Raw genomic sequence first — 24,027 nt, 5'->3', positions numbered from 1 at the left:
CTGTAGTTAGGTTTTATAGCAGATCTGTCCACATCTAGTCCTTGAGGGCCCCATACAGGCCAGGATTTTCATATTTCCTGAAACTTTGTAAATCACAGAATCATAATTTTACTGCTGTCTGTCAGAGAGATACTAAAAATGTGTGTGGATTTTGGCCCCCGAGGACTGGAGTTGGACAACCTTGTTCTAAAGAATGTATTCATTGTTTTTTAAGGTGATCTCCAGGGCTGTCATCTTTCTTTACTACTTAGTTATTGGCTTTCAGGATTTTGTCCTATAATGTGCACCTTCATTGATCAGGAATGGAAGTTCAATGTTAGTCAATATAGATACGCCCCTTCCATCAGTGATCAGTGAGAATATACCTCTTACATTGGTGGTTAGTAGAAATATACCCCTTACATTGGTGGTCAGTATAGATATACCCTTACATTGGTGGTCAGTATAGATATACCCTTTACATTGGTGGTCAGTATAGATATACCACTTACATTGGTGGTCAGGAGACATTTTCCTCTTTACATTGGATATCAGTAGAAATATGTCCCTTACATTGGTATTTATTAAAATAATGCCACCTTCCATTGGTGCTCATTAGAAATTACCCCTTACATATGACCCCTTACATTGGAAGTCATTGTAGGGTTATCATGTATTGCAGGTCAGTGCACCTATGTCATTGGGTGTTGTTGGACATTTCTGCCCCTGAATGAGTAAGGTGAAAGGTCAATCTGCTCCAGGAACCCGGCAACCTTTGAAACAACCCTGGATGAGTTTGTCTTCCCTACATCATATCCTGAAATCCTATAGTCCCTGCACAGTGTAATACCCACACTTCACCAAACGGTGTCCTCAGCGCTCTCTATTCAGAGACAAAGCCTCTCCTGTTTATCTCTACAACGTAATACACTAAAACGTCCACAAGATGTCGCTGTAGGGCATCTCCCTCCCTAGTGTCTATTGTCTGTCGAGGCCCCGCCTCTTCCTCCTGTCCGCTGGGTGTCGCTGTGCTCAGGTTACTTGTCCGCGTGCCCTCCTCCTTACCCATAATTCTCAGCGCTGAGCCCTGTGCCCGCCTCTGGAAAGATGGCGGCGGTGTCGGTGTTTCCCGGCGTGCGGCTCCTCAGTATCGGGGACGCGAACGGGGAGATTCAAAGACACGCAGAGCAAAGGGAGCTGCGGCTGGAAGCCCGAGGAGGGGAGATTGCGCTGTACAATGGTGAGTGGAGGTTGTGTGGAGGGGGTACGGGGCTGCTTACATTGTGATGAATGGGGCAGGCCGGGGCGCCATGTAATGCTGTGTATAGGAAGCCGGTCTGTGGAGGAACCACAAGCCCCAGCATGCTCACAGAGAAAGCTTGGTACCGCTCCTCTGTCATGGTTGTATCAGGGCCAAAATCCCTCACTGCCATTAATTCTCTATTGTCCCTGTGTTGTGTACAATAAAGCTTTTTAAAATGATGAGCCAGGAAACAGCTGACTTGCTGCACCCAATCAAAACATATCTTAGATTCTAATATTATAATAGTCACATGGTTCTTTTAATAATACCTTATTGGCCAGTTATGAACCCTTCATTTCTGCATTGCTTGTTTCCCGGTAAACCCGCATCATGTGACCTAAGATAAAAAAGCCAATATATCCCGTGCTACGCCGAATCACCTGTAAGGGACAGCAGCGCCTGAAACCAAGATGGCGGCACAGGGTGTAGCGTGAGGCAGCTCCATGTAAATTTTTAATGGTGCTGGATTCCACGGGCACGTGAGTATGTTTAAGGGGGATACATTTGCTTGTAATTGCTGCTGGTATTGCCCCTGTTGAGGGAGGGGGATTCACCTCTATTGTGTCCTGGGTGAAAATTCAACATATTTACAACAATAGGAAAGGATGGGATAGGAGACCTATTCAAGGGAGGTGATTGTGTTCAGTTTGGGGAAATTTGCTTTCATTTCCTGTTGTGTTTTTAGTACAGGAAGTGAAGGGAAGTCTCCCTGGGGGTGTAGAGAACAGCACATAACATGATGGGGGATGCGAAACCTTCTCTTTAAAAAGCTGTCTGTATGGGGCAAGCAGTAATAATTATTATACAGGATTTATATAGCACCAACATATTACGCAGCGCTGTACATTAAATAGGGGTTGCAAATGACAGACAGATACAGACAGTGACACAGGAGGAGGAGGGGACCCTGCCCTGAAGAGCTTACAATCTAGGAGGTGGGGAAGTAACACACAGTAGGAGGTCACCTCATTGTGGATCCGGGCACTAGGTTGTCACCCCAGATCAGCACAATGTAAATCCAAGCAGCTGTCATTGGATGAGCTGGCCACCTTTGCAGGATTTCCCTTCTTTTCCTGACAACTCTGAATTATAAATTATTCCTAATAATTTAAAATTCAGAGCTGGGGACATGTTATCGGTAATGGTTACAACATAAACACTGATTACCTGAAATATTTCATTCAGAGTTGGGTCACAATACAGGGGCCACAACCCGCCTACAATTCCGGGTGGAGTGCCTGGGGAGAACCCTGGTCTATCCTGTATATACCTCTCCCTTATCTTTATCTGGTCTCCTCTGTTCCCCAGTCGCCTGCCAATCTACCTCTTGTCTTATTACCCCTCTCTCTCCAGTCCTCTGATTGGTCGCTGTACTCACCATGATCCATTCACAAGAAGCAGCACCTGTAACCAAATGTCTCCTTTTAATCTATAGCAATAGCCAGCGCATCACAGGATCCTAAAAAAAGACATTGCTATAAATCCATCACAGAAATCTGAACTTTGAGGACATGGTGGGCCCCATCATTTAGGCAGTGAGTGTCAGAATGTGGCACTGTCATTGCCTTGATAAAGAGGTCCACATATACACTCAGTGATCTCCCCAGCCCCTTTTAGCTGGGCGCACCACCCGGCTCTTTTCAGCAACCACCCGGCTGTTTTTGAGTTACTGAAGAGTTGGGTCACAATACAGAGGCTGCCATCGGCCTACAATTTTTTTTCCCACCCGGATTAAAAAAAATTTCTGGGTTGAACACTCCATTTATTTTTATGATAACATTTTTATTTTCAGGTTTTTGTAGATGTGCAGATTGTTTTTCCTACTAGCTTTAAATGGTGTTACTATGAGCCAAACATCCAACTTCTAACTGGCTGGAAGTTATCAGAAATGAGTTCCTGTGCTATACGAATCTTCAGTTTGTCCAACAGAGCGTTGTTACTAAAAGCTGGATAAACAGTTTATTATAAAGGCAGCACGGATGGGTGAGACTTCTTTAATATATAGACCGGGGTGATGGGTCATGACAGTTGTGTATGGCGAGAGGGCAGAAAAGTGGCAATATGGCCAATTGGAATTGTATAACTGAGGTATGTATATAGGAAGACGCACCGTATAATATGAAAGATCATATATATATATATATATATATATATATATTACTGTGGGAATAAAACAATAACAGTGGTAATAACAGAAACAATTTCTCGGTAATTATTAGAAAAACAAAAAATCTATCAAAGAATACATAAGATGCAGGTTTGGATGTATAGAGGTTCAACCATCATCATCCCTCTGGCTTTTACCCACTCCTTGTTTCCTTGTTGGACGTGGCTGAGTAAATTGCCAGAAATGAGTAATATTAAATTACCGATGAGTTTGGCACCAAGCTTTATATTAAAATGTTCATCCAGCTTTTAGTAACAGCGCTCTGTTGGGCAAACTGAAGATTTGTATAGCACAGGAGGTCGGTCTGGAATATCATTTCTGATAACTGACGACTTCTGTTATTATTATTCTAAATAATAATAATAAACAGGATTTATATAGCAGCAACCTATTACTCAGCACTGTACGTTAAATAGGGGTTGCAAATGACAGACAGATACAGTCAGTGACACAGGAGAGGACCCTGACCAGATGAGCTACTCCCGTTATTGCATTATACAAACATAGAACGATTAGGCAGCATGGTAGCTGACTAGGACTTTTACCAGGAATTCGGTTTATAGTAAGAGACGTGGCATGCATTAAGTACACTGAACAGTTATAGTGACATTAAATCTTTTATTCTGGATTTTATATGCAGCCAGTGAGGTTTTCACAACGCCTCCAGTGTTCTCCCTGGCCCCAGAACTTTTCAGTAACCACTGGGCTGTTTTTAAATGGTTGGGTCACAATACTGGAGCAGCCACCAGCCTACAAATTCATCCCACCCAGCTTAAAACAAATTTCTTAGGCGAACACTGGTTCTGAGCATTTCCAGGACCTAAGTGCCCCAGCGGGCATTGCCTGGACCAGGGCCCACATCTGCGTGGCATTTTGACAATCTGACACCCCATTGACCTCTATATGGATTTAGTGGGATGAGAAGCCAGCTACACATTGAACATCAAGCCATTCAACAAACTTTGAATGCTATATTAAATGTTCCCCCGGCCTCTGTAGTTTTCTGTTTGTCGTCCATCTCATGGCCATTATTGACTTTGGAGAGGAAAACGTCTGAAAGGCAGAATTACAGTGAAGTGAATAAACATGTTTGCAGCTTCCTTCCTACGCTCCAGCATTGGAGAGTCCTTTTCCTGTGTATGTCCTGTATTGATGGATCTGGCACAGATCAGCCACCTCGCTAGCTGGAAATGTTCATCAACTTATACAAATCTCCAATTTAGATTTTTAATTTGTCTAATGTTAGAAATATATTACTGTGTCCCAGATTTCCTTTCTTATCCTCCTCGTGCTTCTCTCTAGAGTCCACTTTGTACATTTCCATGGAGAGTCCAGCAGGGAATTTGTCGTCTGGTGGATTTTCCACAGTTATAGATGGAACGTGCTCTTTAGGAAGTGGAAAGTTCACGTGATTGCCCTGTGTGTCCCTGGGACAGAAAATGTTGTAATGGACCTGGCAATGTATATAGCCCTCCTCTACTATAAATGTTTGGGGTTCCACTTTATCAAAGCTTTGTGTAGGATGGATCAGTGTTCAGCCCAGAACATTTTTTAAGCTGGGTGAGAAGAAATTGTAGGAGGGTGGCAGCCCCTGTATTGGGATCCAACTCTACAGTAACCACCCTAAAACAGTCAGGTGGTTATTGAAAAGTGCCAGGTGGTTCACCGGCTAAAACGGGCTAGGGAGAACACTGTGAATTTGCCCGGGTTGGTTGCCTTTCACATGTTCTTATTTGGCTGCAGAGTCAGTGGACTTCAGGTAGAACAGGTAGAAGATTTATTTCCGTAGCTAATGTGATTGTAGCGCTATCAGTGCACAGCTGGGTATTTTCCTTTTTATCAGAACTAAAACACGAAGGGCCTTACCCCTCCAAAATGTGCAATCTTAATCCATATCCTGGGCACAAAACGTTTTTCTGGGCTCTTTAGCTGCAGTATCAAATCTTAGTTTATAGAGGGGGCAGCATGGTGGCTCAGAGGTTACCATTTTGGCCTTTGCAACACTTGTTCCCAGGTTCGAAACTCAGCCAGGACATGATCTGCATGGAGTTTGCAAGGTCTCCCTGGGTTTGCATGGGTTTCCTCCCACATTCCAAAAACATGCAGTTAGGTTAATTGACTTTACCCCAAAACATTTACCTTAGACTCTATTAAAGACAAATGACTATGGTAGGGACATTAGATGGTGAGCCCCTTTAAGGGACAGCTAGTGACATTGTGTGGACTTTGTGCAGCTTTAAAAGCTTACAATCTGTCACTGGAAACAATCATGGAAGACCATTTCCACCAACAATTATCTGATGTCTGTATATGCCTTCAGGTAGCTGAATATATAACCCCCTCCAAGTCACTTGTGTGCTGTATTTGGTCCCAATCAGTGAAACTCACAATGTTAAAAACCAACAGAGTTCGGTACTCTCACAGAAATATTTTTGAGCTGGATGGGAAGAAACTTTAGGCGAGTAGTGGTGGCCCCCTGTTCCAGTATCTCAAAAACACCTGGGTAGATATGGAAAAGTGCCGGGTGGTGCGCCCAGCTAGAAGGGACTTGTGAGAAGACTGGAAGTGCATGTAACTGGTACCGGTCAAGTAGGGTATTGGCAAGGAAAGTGCATATTTGTACAGAACTTCAGCTGCACACATTATTATTAAACAGGATTTATATTGCACCAACATATTACGCAGTAATGTGCATCTCTGGATACAATTGTTTTTGCATCCATTTGTCACTGAGCTCTTCTCGTCCACTTTCCATCATCTAGTTTTAATTACCTAGGTTGGTCACAGACTTAGAGAATACATTATTAGGCTTCTGGCATACTCTCAAATCCTCGAAGTTTGTTTTCTATTCGCTGTACTGTACTCATTTTCTTGCAGCTTCTGCCTCCTTTGTTCTCTGTGCTGTGTTTGGACCCCCTGGCTTCCTAGAAATTCACTTTGTTCAGTGTCTGCCCATTGTCCCTTTTGGCAGGCCTGGATTCCAGGGTGGTTTGTGTGTGAGCAGAGGGGTGCCTCTTCCTATTGTCACCATCCCAGGGTTATGGGGGGACCCCTTGCTGTGATTTTGTATTGGGCACACAAAAGGTTTCTTTTAGTGTCCCCCCTGAGACTAATGACTCTCTCCAGCCTGTAAACTCTGGCTTATAATGAAGCCGGCTTTGTCATGGTAATTTATGGAATTAAGACCTTTTGTCTCCTTGTCACCCAGCACAGATGCTGCTGCTGCAGCCTTGATATATGCTGGAGGTTCTTTATAACCTGCAGACAATGTGCAGCAGGCTGAGACGGCCTTTCCAAAAGATTGAATGGTGCATAGGCACTGCGAGAGTCTGCTCTAATCTTCTATATTTTTCGAGTATTTAATGGGACTTTTTAGAATATTTGCAACATACACGTCCTGGTTTTTATGCTTTTGCTGCATTGGTTTTATCATATCCCTGTCTAACCTACACTGCTCTGTTCTGCCTTGGGTGGTATGGTATCTACCCCAGTACAATACAGTCCATTTCGGCTTTTTACTCAGGGTTTTGATGGCATGTTACCCAGCTGTTTCGGTATCTTCTGTAGAGCCTTCCACCTGGGACCACTCCGGTTACTGAGTCCCATTCACCAATAAACAATTAACTTCTTACCTCACAATGTCATTGCACCCTCATTACCACAATACCATGAGTTAAAGAATCGTCTGGATAGATATTTATTGGATCCTGAGGGCCTACGTCCTGTAATGATGCTAAGCTAGATTTTAAAGCTAGCACTATCTTGAACAATTTTGAGTTTAAAAAATTGATAAAATATTGATTAGCAAAGGTTAATATGTTTTAATATTGATTGAGCATAGGTGGGAGCTGGGCTGATCAATAGCTGCAAAGCTTTGTGGATCAGCAAGTAATACAAAGCCAGAGATGTGCAGCATTCCAATTGATTTATGGTCAGGTTTCTGCTAAAATCTGTCCAATATTGATTTGTGTAACATGGTATCCGGGCTGATATTCCCTGAGCAACATCACTTTACCAGTAAAACGTCTTCAGTGCCTCCACAAACCATTTTCAGTCTGTAGCTGAATATACGATCCGGACATACCTGTGTGCAGAGAATGAATTACTTGGGAGAATTTTGCCAACTTTATGTCCATTTGACAATGTTGTCATCCAAATAAAGTGAGAAATAATCTGCAGCAAAGGCACTGACAGTTGTCGGAGGTTCTATGTTACTGCTACATCTATTGCTGTCTGTCATTAGAGATTTCCCCTCGCTTTCTGCCTTGATGGCAGCACAGTCATTCGTACAGAAAGTGATGGGAAATCTGCTCTATGGTGTCCTGGCCCCCCAGTAAGGTTCTGAGGAGAGAAACTAAAGCAAACGACCAATATATTTTGCCTGCATGGAGGGATGCTTAAATTTGATGGCACATTTTTTGATTCGTAATAATTGTTGTGTTTATTTTGCCCCTACAGAAAGTGTCTGTGTGTTTAAGTGTACCGTCAACTCGGACACAGAATGCAGCCGCGTCGGCAAACAGTCCTTTATCGTTACTCTGGGCTGTAACAGTGTCCTGGTCCAGTTTGCCACACCTGCAGGTAAGTTCCTCTTCTACTTGATGTGAGCTTCCCTCGGGGAAGTTTTTCTGAATACTTGAAATCCTGATTTAAAGACACACCACAAAAAGAAACAAAAGGCAGATCTTATGTATCTGTATATCACCTGGCTCTGGTATATGTGACTCCCCGTGTCTCCTATATGCCTTGGGTGCTATGTGATATCACTGCCAGACATTTCTCTGACCCAACTGCCATTATTATGGTCCTAAATTTTAATCCACATCAAACTTGAAACATGCGAGTTTGGCCTTAGCAATTGTATATTAAAATATTTTTGTTTGTTTTGTCAAAGCCTGCAGAAAAATGTAATGATGAATCTCGGTCATCTATACCTGTTCTTCCTCTGCAGATTTCTGCTCCTTTTATAACATAATCAAGGGTTGCAGGAATTCATCTGGAGACAAGAGTGTGTTCAGTGAGCGAACAGAGGAGTCTTCTGCTGTGCAGTACTTCCAGGTAATATTTCGTCATCTTATTGGCATTCCAGAAAGTCTTCCCTAGAACTTACTGTGTAACTCCAGCCAAAATAGTTTAGTTTGCAGAGTTGTGACATCTGTAATTACTGTGGTTGGTGCATGAAGTAAGGAGGAATCTCATAAGTAAGGGTTTGAATGATTTCCCTTCATTCTGTCACAGTGATCATCAAAAGGAGTAGAAAGTGATGAGCAATCCACCCAACAGGAGCACAGGAATCCAAACATAACTGAGGCTTTAAAGTATGCCTGAACTAAATAACTGTCAGTTTCTCTGATCATTACAAGATATCATCAGGACCCTGGCAGTTGAGTCAAATGTAAATATAAAAGAATTATTCACATAACTGCCTTCAAGTGCTATCTGATTTTGCAAATGCTAACAGCTCCTTCACGCACTATATGATAAATTCTTCCTTTATTTGCATTTGGTTCCTTGCTATGCAAACAGGAATGATTGACAGTCTGCAGAATTACTTGGGACTGATGTAAGAAAGGCGCTGAGAACTGGTTCTTATCTACTGTGGGAGAAGGCAATCAATAGTTCATTTATGAAGCAATGTTGTGACAGTACTAGTGTAACATCACATTTACCAAGGGCCTCTGCACCTAGTTCTGTGAGTTATAAATGAATAACTGTAGATCATAGATCAAAGCTATACATGTAATTTCTGCCTAACTTAATGCCTAATTACCCCCAGCCCCTCATCTAAATGCCTCTATTGCCCACTAATCTTGGGGCTTATCTCTAGAGTCTGGGTTTTATTTTAATCAGAGGGAGAAGTTAACGCCTCATGTGCAGCCTGGACCTTGAATCAAATGGTCTATGTAAAGACATTTGAAGTTATGTCAGTTTTAGTCTAATGTAAACCACTTGAGAGTCTTTGTTGGATTTCTGTTAACTTTCAGTTGACTTTTTATTGTTTGTTTTTTTTTCCCCCCCTATTCAGTTTTATGGCTACCTATCACAGCAACAGAACATGATGCAGGACTATGTGAGGACTGGCACCTATCAGAGAGCCATTCTGCAGAACCATACAGACTTCAAAGATAAAGTAAATGTCCTAACATCTTGTATAATATGCTTTTATTGGGATCAGAAAATGTTTTAATAGAGTCCTGTATTTTCTTCTAGGTTGTTTTGGATGTTGGCTGTGGCTCAGGGATTCTGTCCTTCTTTGCAGTTCAGGCTGGAGCTCGCAAGGTTTATGCCGTGGAAGCAAGTACCATGGCGCAGCATGCTGAGGTGAGTAGACGGTGCCGTTCAGGTCTTGTGTATTAAACGTACAGATCTTCCAAAATCTGTCTTGTTTCATGTTATTTTTCTTTACCAGAAATTTTGTATTGCAATGGCCATATTGGTTAACTGTATGGAAGGCTTTTACTCAGTATCATTGTCAGTCCTTTACTTGCTGTGATACTCCTGTCAAAAGGTTTGTAACTGACCTGAAATCAATGTTCCTTCTGTAGCTATTGGTGAAGAGTAACAACCTAACCGACCGCATTGTGGTGATCCCAGGGAAGGTGGAAGAAGTGACTCTCCCTGAACAGGTGGACATTGTCATCTCCGAGCCTATGGGATACATGCTGTTCAATGAGAGGATGCTGGAGAGTTACCTGCATGCAAAGAAGTTTCTTAAACCCAATGGTAAGACATGTTTCTGAACATTGATGTATCAATGTCTGTGCTGTCCATCTATTTTTTTTTCAATTTGAAAAATCTTTTATAACAGATCTTGCGCAGATAGATACCAAATAGGACACATGTAATTTTTAAGGGGTCCTATTAGTTGTAAACTTTAGCAGTCTCATGATTTCCAGTCTATACTTGTATTCTGAAGCATATCACCAGTCTCCCAACAACTCCAGACTAGACTGACAGCTTACTGTAGCATTAGTTATTGAATTCCATGTGTAGCCCTTGATAATGTCAGAGGTTGTACCTGACCCCCCTTACTTCAAATAAGTTGACCATCACTTCTAAAGATGTTTATAGCATGCCTTTATTTTTACCATTTAGTTACGCCCTAGTATTTTACTACAAATTATCTTTTAATAAACATAATATATCAGAGTGTACCCTATGTTCAGGACAAATTCTGCAGCACCTTGAACAGCTAGTCATATCTAAATAGGCTGTTTGTGGTGAATAGATGGAGAATGTGCAGGAAAATTTCTAGTGCTATGGGAATTTTCCTTCCTGTTTGCCTTATTTGCTTTTTATATATTTTAAATCCATTAAAATATTAAACCTGAAAATTTTGCAGCAAGTAAAATGGTTGGGATTTTCTCACCCTGAGTTCCTGAAAGTGACAAGGGACAACTGGTACTATAGGCACCAGCCTTCAACCAGTCTATAATTATGTAGTCTACCTGAACCTAACTATATAAATGTTAAGGGTGATTGGTTTTTAAATCCAATTCCAGACTGTTTTTTTTTTTTTTCTCCTGTCTTTTTTTTAGGTAACATGTTTCCCACAATTGGAGACGTTCACCTAGCACCGTTCACAGATGAGCAGCTTTACATGGAACAGTTTACGAAAGCCAACTTCTGGTAGGTTCTTTTTACCCAAGCTTTGCTGCCCATAAAGAGAATGATTTGAATGGCGGGCTGCTTTGTTTTTGGTCCCTATAAGTGCCTGTACAGTTTATAGGAACCATATAATGAGGCTATATATGGCCTGCCCCCTGCCCCTAAAAATGCTCGCTTACCTGGCTTACTTACTGGATCTTTTCTGTGTATCATTAAGCTGGAAAGTATATTTCTGATTACACTTGCTGCGTAAATGTTGGGCCCATTTGATTACCTAGGCCATTTTGATTACCCAGAATTACATAAATCACTCGTATACAGGTGTTCCTTTATACAGGCACCAGGTAAATGCTGAGATTGTAAACAATTTAGTTCAAAGGCGAGTCAATGAAAAAAAAATATATTCATGTGTTTTAGGGTTTGTTTTAGTGGAAAAACCTTGTGCCAGTGTGTCCCCTCAGGCTTTATATTCTGTTCTGACTGATCCATATGTGATGAATGACTGCAAATGAAGTGAAGGGAGGAGAGCGTAGCAGGGCGCCATTCATTTTTCCCTCCCTCCTTTCTGTTTCCATAGAAAGTGCCATGTTAATGGATCTGTGTATATTCTGGGAATAATTCCATGCAGCATTATTCAACTATCCCTCTGTCCTTCCTTTTAGGTACCAGCCTTCTTTTCATGGTGTGGACCTTTCAGCACTGCGTGGGGCCGCTGTGGATGAATATTTTAAGCAACCAGTTGTGGTATGTGGACGACAATGGCTCACCCCCCCCCCCCAGGCTCCCAATATCATTAGTCCTCATTATTTGCATTATTTTTTTAGGACACATTTGACATTAGAATACTGATGGCCAAGTCTGTGAAGTATACCGTGAATTTCCTGGATGCCAAAGAGAACGATTTGCACAGGTAAAACACCAATCATCCATAACAACCAATCAGAAATTGCAATTGTAAGCACTTCTGACTGGCTGCCCTGTTACCTGACTCCATTTCCCTTAAAACGTATAAAAGAAACCTGACCTGGGGGAAACATAAGGGCTGACATAGCCTAGTTGCCTGGCCCTCATGCTGATCCTATGGCAGTAACCGGTCTGACCAGAGCAAGCCTGCACTTAAGGATTTTTTATTTCCCTCTGATTTTCCTGTTCTGGGTTAGGAACTCATGCTACTAAAGCTAGTTAATTAATAACAGCCATGCAGCTATCATTTTGGGAGTGAGATCAGCAGTGCTTCCTCATTGCCCAGCCAAAAACAGGTTTGCCTCAAGGTAACAAAAATACTGTTTATATTCCCGTATCTTATGTTTTGAAGTTCATTACCTGTTCTTTCTTTTACAGAATAGAAATACCCTTCTCCTTCCACATGCTCCATTCTGGCCTGGTTCATGGCCTAGCCTTCTGGTTTGATGTGGCTTTCATTGGATCCATGTAAGTTGGAGTTATGGTTGCATACTGTGAAAAGTTTGTATTATATTGTCTCATTGTTCTTTAATGCTTCACTGAAAGTGTAAAAAGTACTATGCACCTAAGGTGATCTATATGCATTGCAAATGTTTCTATTGTTTGAACAGAAGCATTGGTCTTTATTTTTTATGCCTACTCAGCCCAGCCCTGCTTTCATTTGTTCAGATCGCAATTTCTAAATCTTGACATTCATTTTCTGATCTCAATCCCCTTTGGCTTTAAAGCTAAATCATGCTAATACAACAAGCATAAAATAAATTGTGCACAAATCAAATAAATGTTTTTTTTTTTCTTTTTCCAGAATGACTGTCTGGCTTTCTACAGCCCCCACTGAGCCACTCACTCACTGGTACCAGGTCCGTTGCCTCCTACAGTCCCCCCTCTTCACCAAAGCTGGAGACACATTATCAGGGACAGTCCTGCTTATTGCTAACAAAAGGTAAACTGTGGTGCTGCTGTCTGTGACTTTTGGATTAAATGTCCTGCTGTTGCATTTGTTTTCTATTATTTCATGTTTGCTTCTCTTTTCCAGGCAAAGTTACGATATCAGTATTGTTGCTCAGGTGGATCAGACTGGATCCAAGTCTAGTAATCTGCTGGATCTGAAGAATCCGTTCTTTAGGTGCGTTTTTTTGTATTTTTTGCTTTAATTTTTTTTTTTACAGCTAATACAATATTAATGTAAGATTAATTGAAATACAACTGTTTTTACATTTCAATGAAAATGTGTACTTTTCCAACTGTTTGGACTACTGCTTTTTTTTTTTTTTTCTTCTTTCTATTTTGACCCTAAGTTGATTGCATGCATTGCAGAAAAAAACGTGCAACCTCAATTTTTTTTAGAACTTGTCATGATACTGCACATCAGATGTTTGCTAAGCTTTGGGGCAATTTCTATGTGGCTGATTATCATGTCTGCCTTCCAGGTACACTGGCTCAACGCCGTCCCCTCCTCCTGGTTCACACTACTCCTCTCCTTCTGAGAACATGTGGAACTCAGCAGGGGCTTACTCAATGAACACAGGGATGGCCATGGGAGGTAAGTGAGAGGGGAGTGAAACTCAACCTTTTTTGTTAGAAACTGGACCCTATTCATTACATTTAAGGGATTGGGCTTATTTGTTCTGTCATCCAGTTAGCTCTTCCCACTTCATCCTTTTAGGTTTTAAGCATAGGGTCTAATGGGAAATGTGAATTATGAATCCACAGAGAGGATATGTGCTTTGTATTTCTTATGGTTTGTATTTTAATTTCCAGGCATGCCCACGGCGTACGATCTCAGCAGTGTTATAGCTGGAAGCTCAGGCATCAGCCACAGTAACCTCATCCCTCTAGGTGAGCAGTCTACAGCCTCGTGTTCTGCGTCTCTGCATCCAGGACCCCAAGACCTGACACATGGAACCTCCAGTAATATCATAATCTCCATTCTCTCATAAATGCTTCTTATGATTCCCCCCACCCTTACACCGCTTTAGGCTTGTCAGCCAGAGTAGAAGAAATCTAACTTGCTTGTAAAGGATGGGGTGGGCATAGGGTTTAGTTACATTTTCTTTCAGCTTCCCTTAGAAGGCTGTTCACTTGTCCCATCTTTGAATCTGTTTACCCTAGTCACTAAACTACTATTTCTAAGGGACTAACCTGATAATTGTGTCACTGCATCTCCATTTGTAAAACTGATCCCTAACCTCACTAAACGTATATATGTTCTGGAATAATCCATGAACAGTCATTTAACTTCCTGTGCCCTACAAATCTGGTTATAAAATTTATCACTAATGTCACTAACCTCAGAAGGGACTAAAAATGTAACCCAGTCAATACATTGTCAGGTCACCCAGTTACCAAATGTAATCATTGTGCCTGAATTCATTAAGCAATAATATCTAACATGATGGCATTGTTCATCCTAATCTAATATTTAAAAAATTACTAAGCTAGTGAATTGGGTACTTGAAGTTTTTTTTCTGTACCCCACAGCTGATTCCTGGTTAATGGATTTCTGCATCTGTTAACCTGGCTTGGCCTAGAACATTGTACTGATTTGGGAGAACCTTGCAGATAGAGATAGTCTTCAGTATGATTCCTATATCTACTTGAAATCTCTGACCTGGCTGTACTCATGGCATCATCTGTTGCCCAAGGTTTGGTGCAAAAGTTGTTGCAGGCAGTTCAAGGTCCCCAGCACTTTCTTGTGTGATTTTAACCAGATAACCTTTCACCTGAAGCATACCTAAACTATGATATTAAAAAAACAGCACCAGGTAGTACTATCTGACAAAAGAGGCATGCAGTGTTTCTTGTGTCAAGTACGGATTCCCTGGCTTTGAGTGGCTTTCTGTTTAAGCCTTAAACTGTAATGCACTTGCAACGTGTAGTATAGAGCTTGACTCTTATTCGGTGTTGCACACATGGAGCCACCCGGCAGATATAATGTAACTCCTGTGCACAGGCAAGGGTTACATCATGAAATGACCAAAGAGGATTGTCGTTTTCATGGAATGCCACCATGGAGCCAGCGGTAAAGATGGCCCCTTCCTAGGATGCAGCGCTGACAGGTCCTGGTGCGGTCATCACTGCAGGCACACAGGTAAGTATATGCCATAATAGCCAGGTATGCTGTGCATGCTTGCAGATTTATGGCATAAGCTCACCAGCCCCCCCCCCCAACGAGTTTACTTCCACCTTAAGACCAAGTATGCACTCCCATTTTCTTTTAGAGACAGGCAGCGCCTAGGATATCTAATGCAGAGACAGCTGACAGATCTACAGTAAACTATGACTAAGGGGTTGCTTTAGGAGTACTTGAACTCACCGTACTTTGCAGGGCCAGTAAGAATCTTTACCTTGCTGCTAACAAGGTAGAGTTGGGGCAGGGAAGCAATTCCAACAGCCGTCGGAAGACCATTTTGCATTAGTTGCTTTTGAGCAATGTCACTTATTCAGTATTTATAGAAACAATAGGATTTTTTTTTTTTCACTAAATCTGCCCGTTGTAACAGACATACATAATTTAGTTACATTAGTCAATAAAAACCTTTTAGGAGCTTTTAGTCATCTGTATATTCCTGCTGTAGACAGGTAATGTCTTGTTGTGGCTCCCTCCCCAACTCATGAGTTTCTAATTCAGGGCTAAGGCTGTGTACATGCGTCAGATGATTCTTGCATGATACCGTGGGGCTCGTCTTGGGAGAGAATCTGACGTGTACAGAGGTCCCTTGATGTTCATTTATCTGTCCTGAAAAGTACAATACAAGTGGAGAGAAGAGCAGAGTGGGGTGTCACTTTCTTTTTCTCCCCCTTCTACATCGAACAGTATTGTTCATCTGTCACTCTTTTGTTGCTGGAAACGATCATGAAAGGTTGTTTCCAGTGACAATAATTGAAGTGTGTACAGGAAAGGGTTTACTTTTAACTGTTAGAACCTTCAGTGAGTTGATGGTTTACCATAAAGATGCCAATAATGGCATCCTCACCATAACGGTGACATTTAAAAACTTTAACAAATCCCATTGCCTTACAACTAATACCTGTCCCACTGACTGATTAACCAATTGATACATGAGACTAATACTCATTGTAGGTGATGTAACATTTATTTATTTTGTACTTCTTTCAAAGAACTTGCTGCAAGTATGGTGTGCTTGTATATGTAGAAATGCATGTTTGATGTGAATAATAGGACAGAATAGTTTTCTGCTGTTTGTGTTTGACTTTAGGAGAGTTTTGTATGGGCAGGGATGGGATGTCTAACACAAACACTGGGCCTCATTTATCAAAGTGTCTGAAAAAGTTTTCATATTAGCAGTTAACACATTTCCTTTTCAAAGAGTCTGGTTAAAAAAAAAAATAAAGCGTGCACATCGGTTTCAAAGTATGTGACTGATTAGTATGCCTAATTCTGCTGAAATTTGCACACATTCACAGTGTAACAGCTGTAAATCATTCTATAATTCATTAAGTGCACCCCATTGTCCATTAGTGTAAGGGATACACCTCTGTTAGGTATTTATTCTCTCTCTGCTCCCATGTAAGGATTTGTTTTCTTTTGCACATAGGAAATTCCATGAATTACAGACACTTTGTATACGTCAAGCCCTGTGTTTTGTTTGGTTTTTTTTTCATCTTTTTCCTCCAGTGTTTTAAGAATATTTAGTAGATGTTGAGGCCTGATTTTGTTCCTTCATTCTTAAAGGAACAGTCCACTCCTATTTCTTCCACCCTCTGGCTATTCATAAAGGCATTAGCTGTGTGTGGAAAAGTTGTGGGTGATACAGATAGACTGATAACCTGGTTATTCATTTAGGGATTCTGACCTTGTGTGTCTCTTCTGGTACCTGTAAAAGGTCACGTGTTAAACCCCTTTTTGAGCTTTAAATGAAATGTACCCCACACCTCTCCCCTAAGGGAGTCATAAATCATTTCTAGAAGGGCTTTTTAAAGGAGAACCAAACCCGCTGTACTCGCCTGTCCCCCAATTCATCACTGGGGGCTGCCATCTTACTTATTTTCCTGCATACATTCTTCATTTGATTGGCCAGGTCAGAATGAAATGAACTCCTATGCAGTTGTGTGGGAGTTCATTTGTTCCTGGCAAATGCAGAGTAAGCCGGGATCACCGGGTATGCTGGCAGCCAAAGCTGAGCATGGGCGCACCGGAGCAATCCGGCAAGTAGGAACGAATATTGCAGAAGGGGACATTGCCTTTGTACAGTAATTGTCTGCCTGATCAAGTGGAACTTTAGTTCTGCCTTTACACGGTCTTTAATAGTATTTCCATAGCTGTAGGTTGTTGGTTGATGATGTATTTCCTTCCCTGGGTGGTAATATGTTCTGGCTTTTATTTAGTACACACAGCAGCAGCTACAAAGCCTGTGTAGATGGTGGGACTTTTTTAATCCTGGCCAGGAGGACTTCAGATTCTTCCTCATGCAACTGTGTCACTTTGCTGCTGGATCTGTTTATTGCAGGAATTGTATCCAGCTGTCACTGCTTGGTAGTATTATACCAGTCGTGGGTATAGCCACTTGAGCCTAGCACATTACAAGTGGATAGGGTAAGGGCTGTCTGCTTATGTAGGGCTGCGATTCGGGCTGGCTTTGCACATAATGTGGAAATATTTTGAAGTTGACCTAATCCAATTGTACCAAGCTGGGTCAGCATGCATTCAGCTGGGGTACTACGGAAGCATTTGTATATGTAACAAACATTCTGAATCAGAAATACAAATAAGTTTTAAAACCTGCCCTGAAGAGGTACCAGAAGAGCCACAGGAAAGGCCTGCAATACCCAGTGATGTTCAATAATAGGGTAGCAGCTATCTGTGGACTGTTCCTTTATGTCTTTATTACACTTAAAGAAAGAGATCCATTTTTATGATGCATGACAAGCGTGGAGTAAAACCAAAATAGTGCATTCTGTGGTAGGATGATATTGTAGAATATGGGAAGGTAAAGACCTAATGACTGGGTGTCTAGTCACCTGCTAATATAAAGAATTTTTTTAAGAGCTATGGCCAAAGTGAGCCCCCCTCCATAAAACCACAAAAGTTACAGAGGCAGGTTCTTGTTTAACGCCTGTGGTTTTGGGGTGTACAGTTTCCTATAGATTTTCATGGTCAGATGTGTATACACTTGTGGCCATATAGTGTATGTGGATCATGTGGTTTTGTCCATAGCATGCAGCCATCTGCATGTCCTCCAGATTTACTTTCCATGGACTGGAAATATTTTTCCTTATTGCACTACATTGGACTCAGCGGAAAGCTCAAGCTCTTACTCAATTTAATAACCGGGGTAGGGTCTGGCTGCTTTGGGCAACACCACTATATTTTTTCTTTTTTACGAGGTATCTATTTTTTGGGGTTTTGTCCCCCAAAAATTTTTTTTTATACTACTACCAATAATTGTATGTAGGCATTGTTTCCTATAACTTCACCCCTTTCCACTCCCACTTCCTTCCCCGTTTCCTTGCAGCTAACACAGGAATTGTTAATCACACCCACTCCAGGATGGGATCCATTATGAGTACAGGCATCGTCCAAGGTAAGGCTCCGTAACAATCAGTTTGTGTAAGATATAGGCCTTACTGTGGCTGTGAACTTTCCCATGATTATGTAATAAATAAAAACACTTGTTTCCTTTCTCTTCTAGGATCGGCCTCAGGACAAGCTGGTTCCAACGCTACCAGCCACTACCCAGTCAACAACCAGTTCACTATGGGTGGTCCAGCCATCTCTATGGCTTCTCCCATGTCTATCAACACCAACACAATGCATTATGGGAGCTAAAAGCTGCTTATTCCTCCCCTGCGACCTCGGCTGCTCCTGCCCCACCTAACCCTCTCCTACCCCACCTCCCATGTCCTCTCTCTTTTTCTCTCTCTCTCTCTCTCTCTCTCTCTCGCTCCAAAACTGACAGCAACAGGAATACCAAATGATGCAGAGGTGTCTGTCCCCTTCCCCATTCTTCGGAACCCATAACCAGACATCTGCCCCAGCCCAGTAATCCTCATTACCTCCCCTCTGCTCCATGTTTTTCCCCCATGTTATTCCCCTCCTTCCATTTGTACCATAATGTAAAGCAAGACACTTTGCTTTCTTGAAAATGGACTTGTACATTTTTTTTTTTAAAGAAATACTAAAAACAAAAAAAGCATTGTCCAAAAAAAAAAAAAAAAAAAGGAAAATTAAGGATAGCAGTGGGCAAGGCTATTGTTATCGAGGAAGCAAGATCGTGCATCATTCGTTCGGCTACACAGGTGTCGTATGTGGACTGTTCTGTTGAGCGCCCCCCTTCCGCGGACATTGTTATCAATATTAGTATTAAATGATAGGAGAGGGTGGAGGAGGTTTTACTAGTACTGTGCTTCCTCCAAGGAATTGTTCCCCTTTTTCCTCAAGGAACGAGGGCATCAAATGGTCACTTGCTGGGGAATTTTTTGTTTACTTAAAGCTGCTGTCTTTTTCTGGGAAATCGGAATCTGAAATGACCCCTTGCCGGACTCATTGCCCACTGCCCCCCTTCCCCAGATCCTTCCCATGTTATTAGTTTGGACTCTGGAATCAATGGGCCGTGTCCGTCTGTCCTTTCGCCTCCTGGTATTAAGACATTGCATGTTCACTGTGTGTACCAGCAGTGGGAATTTGGAAGAAAAGGGAGCCGTTTTTTTTTTTTTTTTCTCACTGTAATGTAGACATTACAGTTTTTATTCTCTTACAATTAAATTGAAGGTTTTCTAAGCTGGGAGAAATGTCAGAATTGTAAATATTTGTCAGCAAAGCAATGTACTGTCACCTCAGTATCTTTTTGGAGAAGCCATTTTTTTTTTAAACAAACTTTTAACATTATGAAGATTTCAGTCATTTGGATGAGCTGAAGTTGGTGACATCGTATTTAAAAAATATATATATACCAGTAATATGAAAAATAATAAAGTAATACTTTGAAAGGAATTGGACATATAAGGTTATATGATGCCCAGGGGAAGGGAAGGGGGATACCTTTTTTTTTAAAGTAGAACTGGCTGTGGACATTTTGGTTATAATTGGCTAATCTGCAATAAAACCGATTCTTTATGATTGAAAATACTGTTCTTGTTTGGTGTGAAAGCAGCATGCTCTCTGCAGAGGTCTGACAGCTTTCTAGGTCTGAGCTACGGTTCTGCAATCATTCTTTTTCTTGTGTGGAGAATTCTGCAGTGAGCATTGCTTCGGTACAAATAACACGGGTCCTTTGCTGGCAGGGCACTGGCTTTTCAGCTGATGCTCAGTTGGGCCTCATAGCTTATTAAGAACAGTAAGAAAGAAATTAATATTGAATATCTGCAGCCTTGCTACATTTCTACTCTAAATAGGATTTGCACCTTTGTGCCTTTTGGTTTTGGTGCTCTCTGTACACAGATAAATGCCCCTTATTGATTTAGGTCTAATTTGTACCCTCCTGCACTGCTCCCCCATTGAACTCCTGTTAGCAGACCAACTGGATGGGTTTTTATTTTACAGATCAGGAATGAATTCTTGGGTGATGTAAGAGGAGGGGTAAAGATCCAAATCTGAGTCATCTTGATTACAGCCCACCTTATAAGATTTCATAGATTGAATGTAACGGTGCCTTTATTCCTTTCAAAGTATTTCTTTTTAATTATATTTTGTTGCATTTCAAACTTATCTAAAGAAATCCTGGACTTAAAAATACCCAGGCTGCCATTGCTGACTTCAGAAGTTGCTAGTTGACTGGCTGTTTAGCTGATTCTTTTACTTGTGCTTTGGGACCAGGTACAAGCAATGTAGAGATCATGTGATCAGAGGTTCCATATTGAACTTATTGTGGTAGAATCACAGCCAATCAGCTAGCATGTCCCCAAAAATGGTCAGCAGTTGCTACCTGTATATTTGTCAGAAGGCTGTGGTCACATGAGAGCTTTTTATATCAGTGCAGTCATGGCCGTGGGCCTATCCAACAAGAAAAAAAGGAGATGGGATCCATGTGTTCTGCACCATCTCAAACGTTCAGCTCGATCAGATGTACACTAATGAAAGCCATCATATGACCCTGCCCAGTGTGATGTCACCTCCTATGATTTTATCATTCGGACCATAAAATGTGATGTTGTAATGTGGGACAGCAAAATTGCATGCGTCTTTTAATTGCATTTGTGTACTTTATGCTTGTATTGGCTCTCCTCATTATATGCAGTAAGATATAAAGGAACTATGGATGCAGTGGCCAACTGAATGCCAGTTTTATGTTCTCATAATGCAAGACCATCATTAGCAGTGACCAAGATGAGTATTTCCATTCGATACCTAAATCCCTGCTAAAACACAGAAGGGATACAAACTGATTTTTTGTGATGACTGTCTCTCTGTTGGAAACTGTTGCTTGCTTCCTCTCAGGACAAAAATGATGAAGAATTCCTGGGGAGAAACAGTTTGGGAGTAAACATTGGGGTATTGGGACTGCTCAGGTTATTGCTGCCTGTGTCGCCTTGTTCCATGATGACCCCCCCCCCCCATTGTACTGCTGTCACAGACACAGGAATAGAGGTGGCAATAAAGGAAGTCATAGGCTGCAATAAGCGATGCATTCACTCCTCCCCAATCATTGACTGAAGTTTGGCTTTAAAGAGCAGTACAGGCATAACTGTGCATCATTGCTTACAGTTCACAAAGTCAGTCATTTTTGCTGCTCTGCTTTACAATATCCTTAATGTCAGAAAAGAAAAAATGGCATTAGGCTTTAAACAAGGTTCACAACGGTGACGGGTACATTTAGGTTACATATTGTCATTTTTTTTTTTTAATAAGGATAATGAAAAGCACGTTTTGATTGTAATGTTAATATTTGTCCATTTTACCCCCAAAGTATTGACGTAGAGATCTGACCTATCACAAATCATTGATTATGCCAGTCATTTTTGGAGATAGAATAATCAGATTAATAAGAAACAAGAGGGGGATTTCTTACTTTCCCAAAGGTTACCCTTCTTAGCTACAAGGGCTCTGCTTTGCTGTTTGCCCGTTTTAGGATTTTGCCAATACACAACCAGCTTTTTTATAGTTAGTGCCGTCGCTGGCATGCTGGCAATTGTCCTCCCTCAGAAGATGGGACAGTCGGCCGATCATATTGATATCAGTATTTTAGAAATGATTGACAGTTCCCAAACGCGTCCATTATAGACAACCTAACCCCCTTCGGGCTTTTCAACCCCTCTTTCCACATTTTCCGTTTTCTTAAGGCTGGGTATTGATGAGGTTGCAGAATGAGAGGCTGCTGAATTATCAAATGCTGGATGACCATTGTCTGGTCGGGAATGAATATTGAAGAGAATTCTTAAACCGTAGCAGGGTTTTTATTGTACAAAGCACTAAGTCTATGCCCGGCTCTCCAGAGGTGGTGGCTGGGTGGTACCTGTCCTTCTTTCTGTTACTGTGCAGGTGGCTGGACTCTGTTGCATATCCACGGACGGAGGGCTAGGATGTGCAGATGTAAATGTGAATTAATTTGCTGGACTCGGACAGTCTGTGTTGTCGTCAGATTCCGTTAAGCTGGACTTTTATCTCCTCGCCATCTCCCATCCTCCTACCTCTGTTTTTATTTTTTTATATCGCTTTCCAGCAAAGTGGTGAGAGCATGTTCTGAATGTGTCCGTCCTTTTAATTTTTCATTTTGAAATCCTCGCTCTCCTCTGCAGAGATTTACTCTAGGATTAGGGCTGTGTACAGCGCTCCCTTTTATCTCTCTGCTTAGTTTTGTTTTGTTTTTTCATTACCCTCCATCCACAATTAGGTTTGTTTTTGTTTTGTTTGTTTCCCCTCCCTCGAGGAATTAAATTTTGCCATGCAAAAATCCCATTCTAAGTAACCTCTCATTGTCTGTCTGATGGCAGACTGTCGTTTTTAAGATGGATTTTCAGAGTTAGTGTTCAAAGACACATAGGAAACCATTGCTAACACAGCTGCTGTTCTTAACTCTGCCTGTAGTGTTCAATAAAGTTGGGAGGGATTTTTTTTCAGGTGTGGTGTGTTTTTGGTATGTCCTTTTTTATGTTTTTAAAAGATTTTTTATTGTCATGATATAGCTAGAAGTACCATAGTGCTTTTAGCTATGCTGCCTTCCTTTCCTTTATGGATGTTTGTTCACATGCAATCCAGTGCTCAACCCAGGAATTTTTTTAAGCTGGGTGGAAAGAAATTGTATGTGACCCAACTCATCAGTAACTACCCAAAAACAGCCGGGTGGTTGCTGAAAAGGTAAAGGTGAAATCTCCCAGCTAAGTTTCAGTAAAAGAGAAATGTAAGAATGCTTTATCCTAGAGATTCTGCTGCTCTAGGCTCCTTATGTTTTATTTGACTGGAAGCCTAGGCATTTGGTCATGTGATCTCCACTAAAGTGGGAGCTTCCCAATCTGAATCTGCTTTAAGGCTAGTTATACCTTAAGTAGCACAACTCCATTCACTTCTGTGGGTGAATGGATGAGAATAGATAAAGCCCCATAGAAGTGAATAAGACGTTGTCTATGCTGACACCTAAACCGGACCACACAACAAATATCTAGGCTTCTGAATCAAAGTATTGATGTGTGCTCAGAGCAGCATTTTCTCCAGAATAAATAAATATCATGGTCCTGCTTTTTGCACATTGAAAGTCAAGTTCTGGTAAGTAGCAGTTTTTATTATCAGTCATGTTTTATCTTTGTGTGCTTTGCAATTAAACTTTAATATTCGTTATCCCTAAGTTGGTAAGAAGATCACGATTAGATTATTAGAGTGCTAATAAACCAGCGCCTGTTCTATGGAGGGAGAACAAGCAAGCCAGGTCTCTTGCCTTGCATAGGCCTCCTTCCTGATCGTCGTTCATGCATTTGTTTTGAGGTATCCGTGAATGACGTGGGGTGAATGCTGAACATGTCAGATAAATACAAGGAAAATGTGTGGCATTGCTTCTATATAATAGATTCTTGCCCCACACAAGCACAACCATTTATCTGGGGCGGTAATTATCTG

At 41.4% G+C, this 24,027-nt stretch overlaps 1 protein-coding gene across 3 annotated transcripts; it reads left to right on the top strand.

Moving 5' to 3' along the window:
• Window positions 1–1,074: 1,074 nt before the first annotated feature.
• On the top strand, window positions 1,075–23,036 carry CARM1 (coactivator associated arginine methyltransferase 1). Of its 3 annotated transcripts, none has more exons than XM_072399575.1 (16): window positions 1,075–1,219; window positions 7,908–8,030; window positions 8,401–8,507; window positions 9,475–9,579; window positions 9,660–9,770; window positions 9,995–10,172; window positions 10,988–11,078; window positions 11,720–11,801; window positions 11,882–11,967; window positions 12,399–12,488; window positions 12,826–12,963; window positions 13,057–13,146; window positions 13,451–13,563; window positions 13,782–13,859; window positions 18,497–18,565; window positions 18,674–23,036. In XM_072399575.1, the coding sequence occupies exons 1-16, from the start codon at window positions 1,087–1,089 to the stop codon at window positions 18,808–18,810; spliced, it is 1,731 nt and encodes a 576-aa protein (XP_072255676.1). In that variant the 5' UTR covers window positions 1,075–1,086; the 3' UTR covers window positions 18,811–23,036. The 3 variants fall into 3 exon arrangements, with proteins under 3 accessions (XP_072255676.1, XP_072255675.1, XP_072255677.1); XM_072399574.1 differs by having other exon boundaries at window positions 13,782–13,931; XM_072399576.1 differs by lacking the exon at window positions 18,497–18,565.
• Window positions 23,037–24,027: the final 991 nt, after the last annotated feature.

The sequence above is a fragment of the Pyxicephalus adspersus genome, chromosome 2, assembly GCF_032062135.1.
Source record: "Pyxicephalus adspersus chromosome 2, UCB_Pads_2.0, whole genome shotgun sequence".
NCBI classification, from domain to species: Eukaryota; Metazoa; Chordata; class Amphibia; order Anura; family Pyxicephalidae; genus Pyxicephalus; species Pyxicephalus adspersus.
The sequence above is the reverse complement of the archived record's forward strand: the minus strand, read 5'-3'. Positions and strand labels throughout refer to the sequence as shown.

Excerpts from the sequence above, each read along its gene's own strand:
- CARM1 (XM_072399574.1), top strand. The coding sequence starts at position 1,087 with ATGGCGGCGGTGTCGGTGTTTCCCGGCGTGCGGCTCCTCAGTATCGGG. Across the intron at positions 8,031-8,400 it reads CCAGTTTGCCACACCTGCAG|ATTTCTGCTCCTTTTATAAC; the intron begins GTAAGTTCCTCT and ends CTTCCTCTGCAG. Across the intron at positions 8,508-9,474 it reads CTGCTGTGCAGTACTTCCAG|TTTTATGGCTACCTATCACA; the intron begins GTAATATTTCGT and ends CCCCCTATTCAG.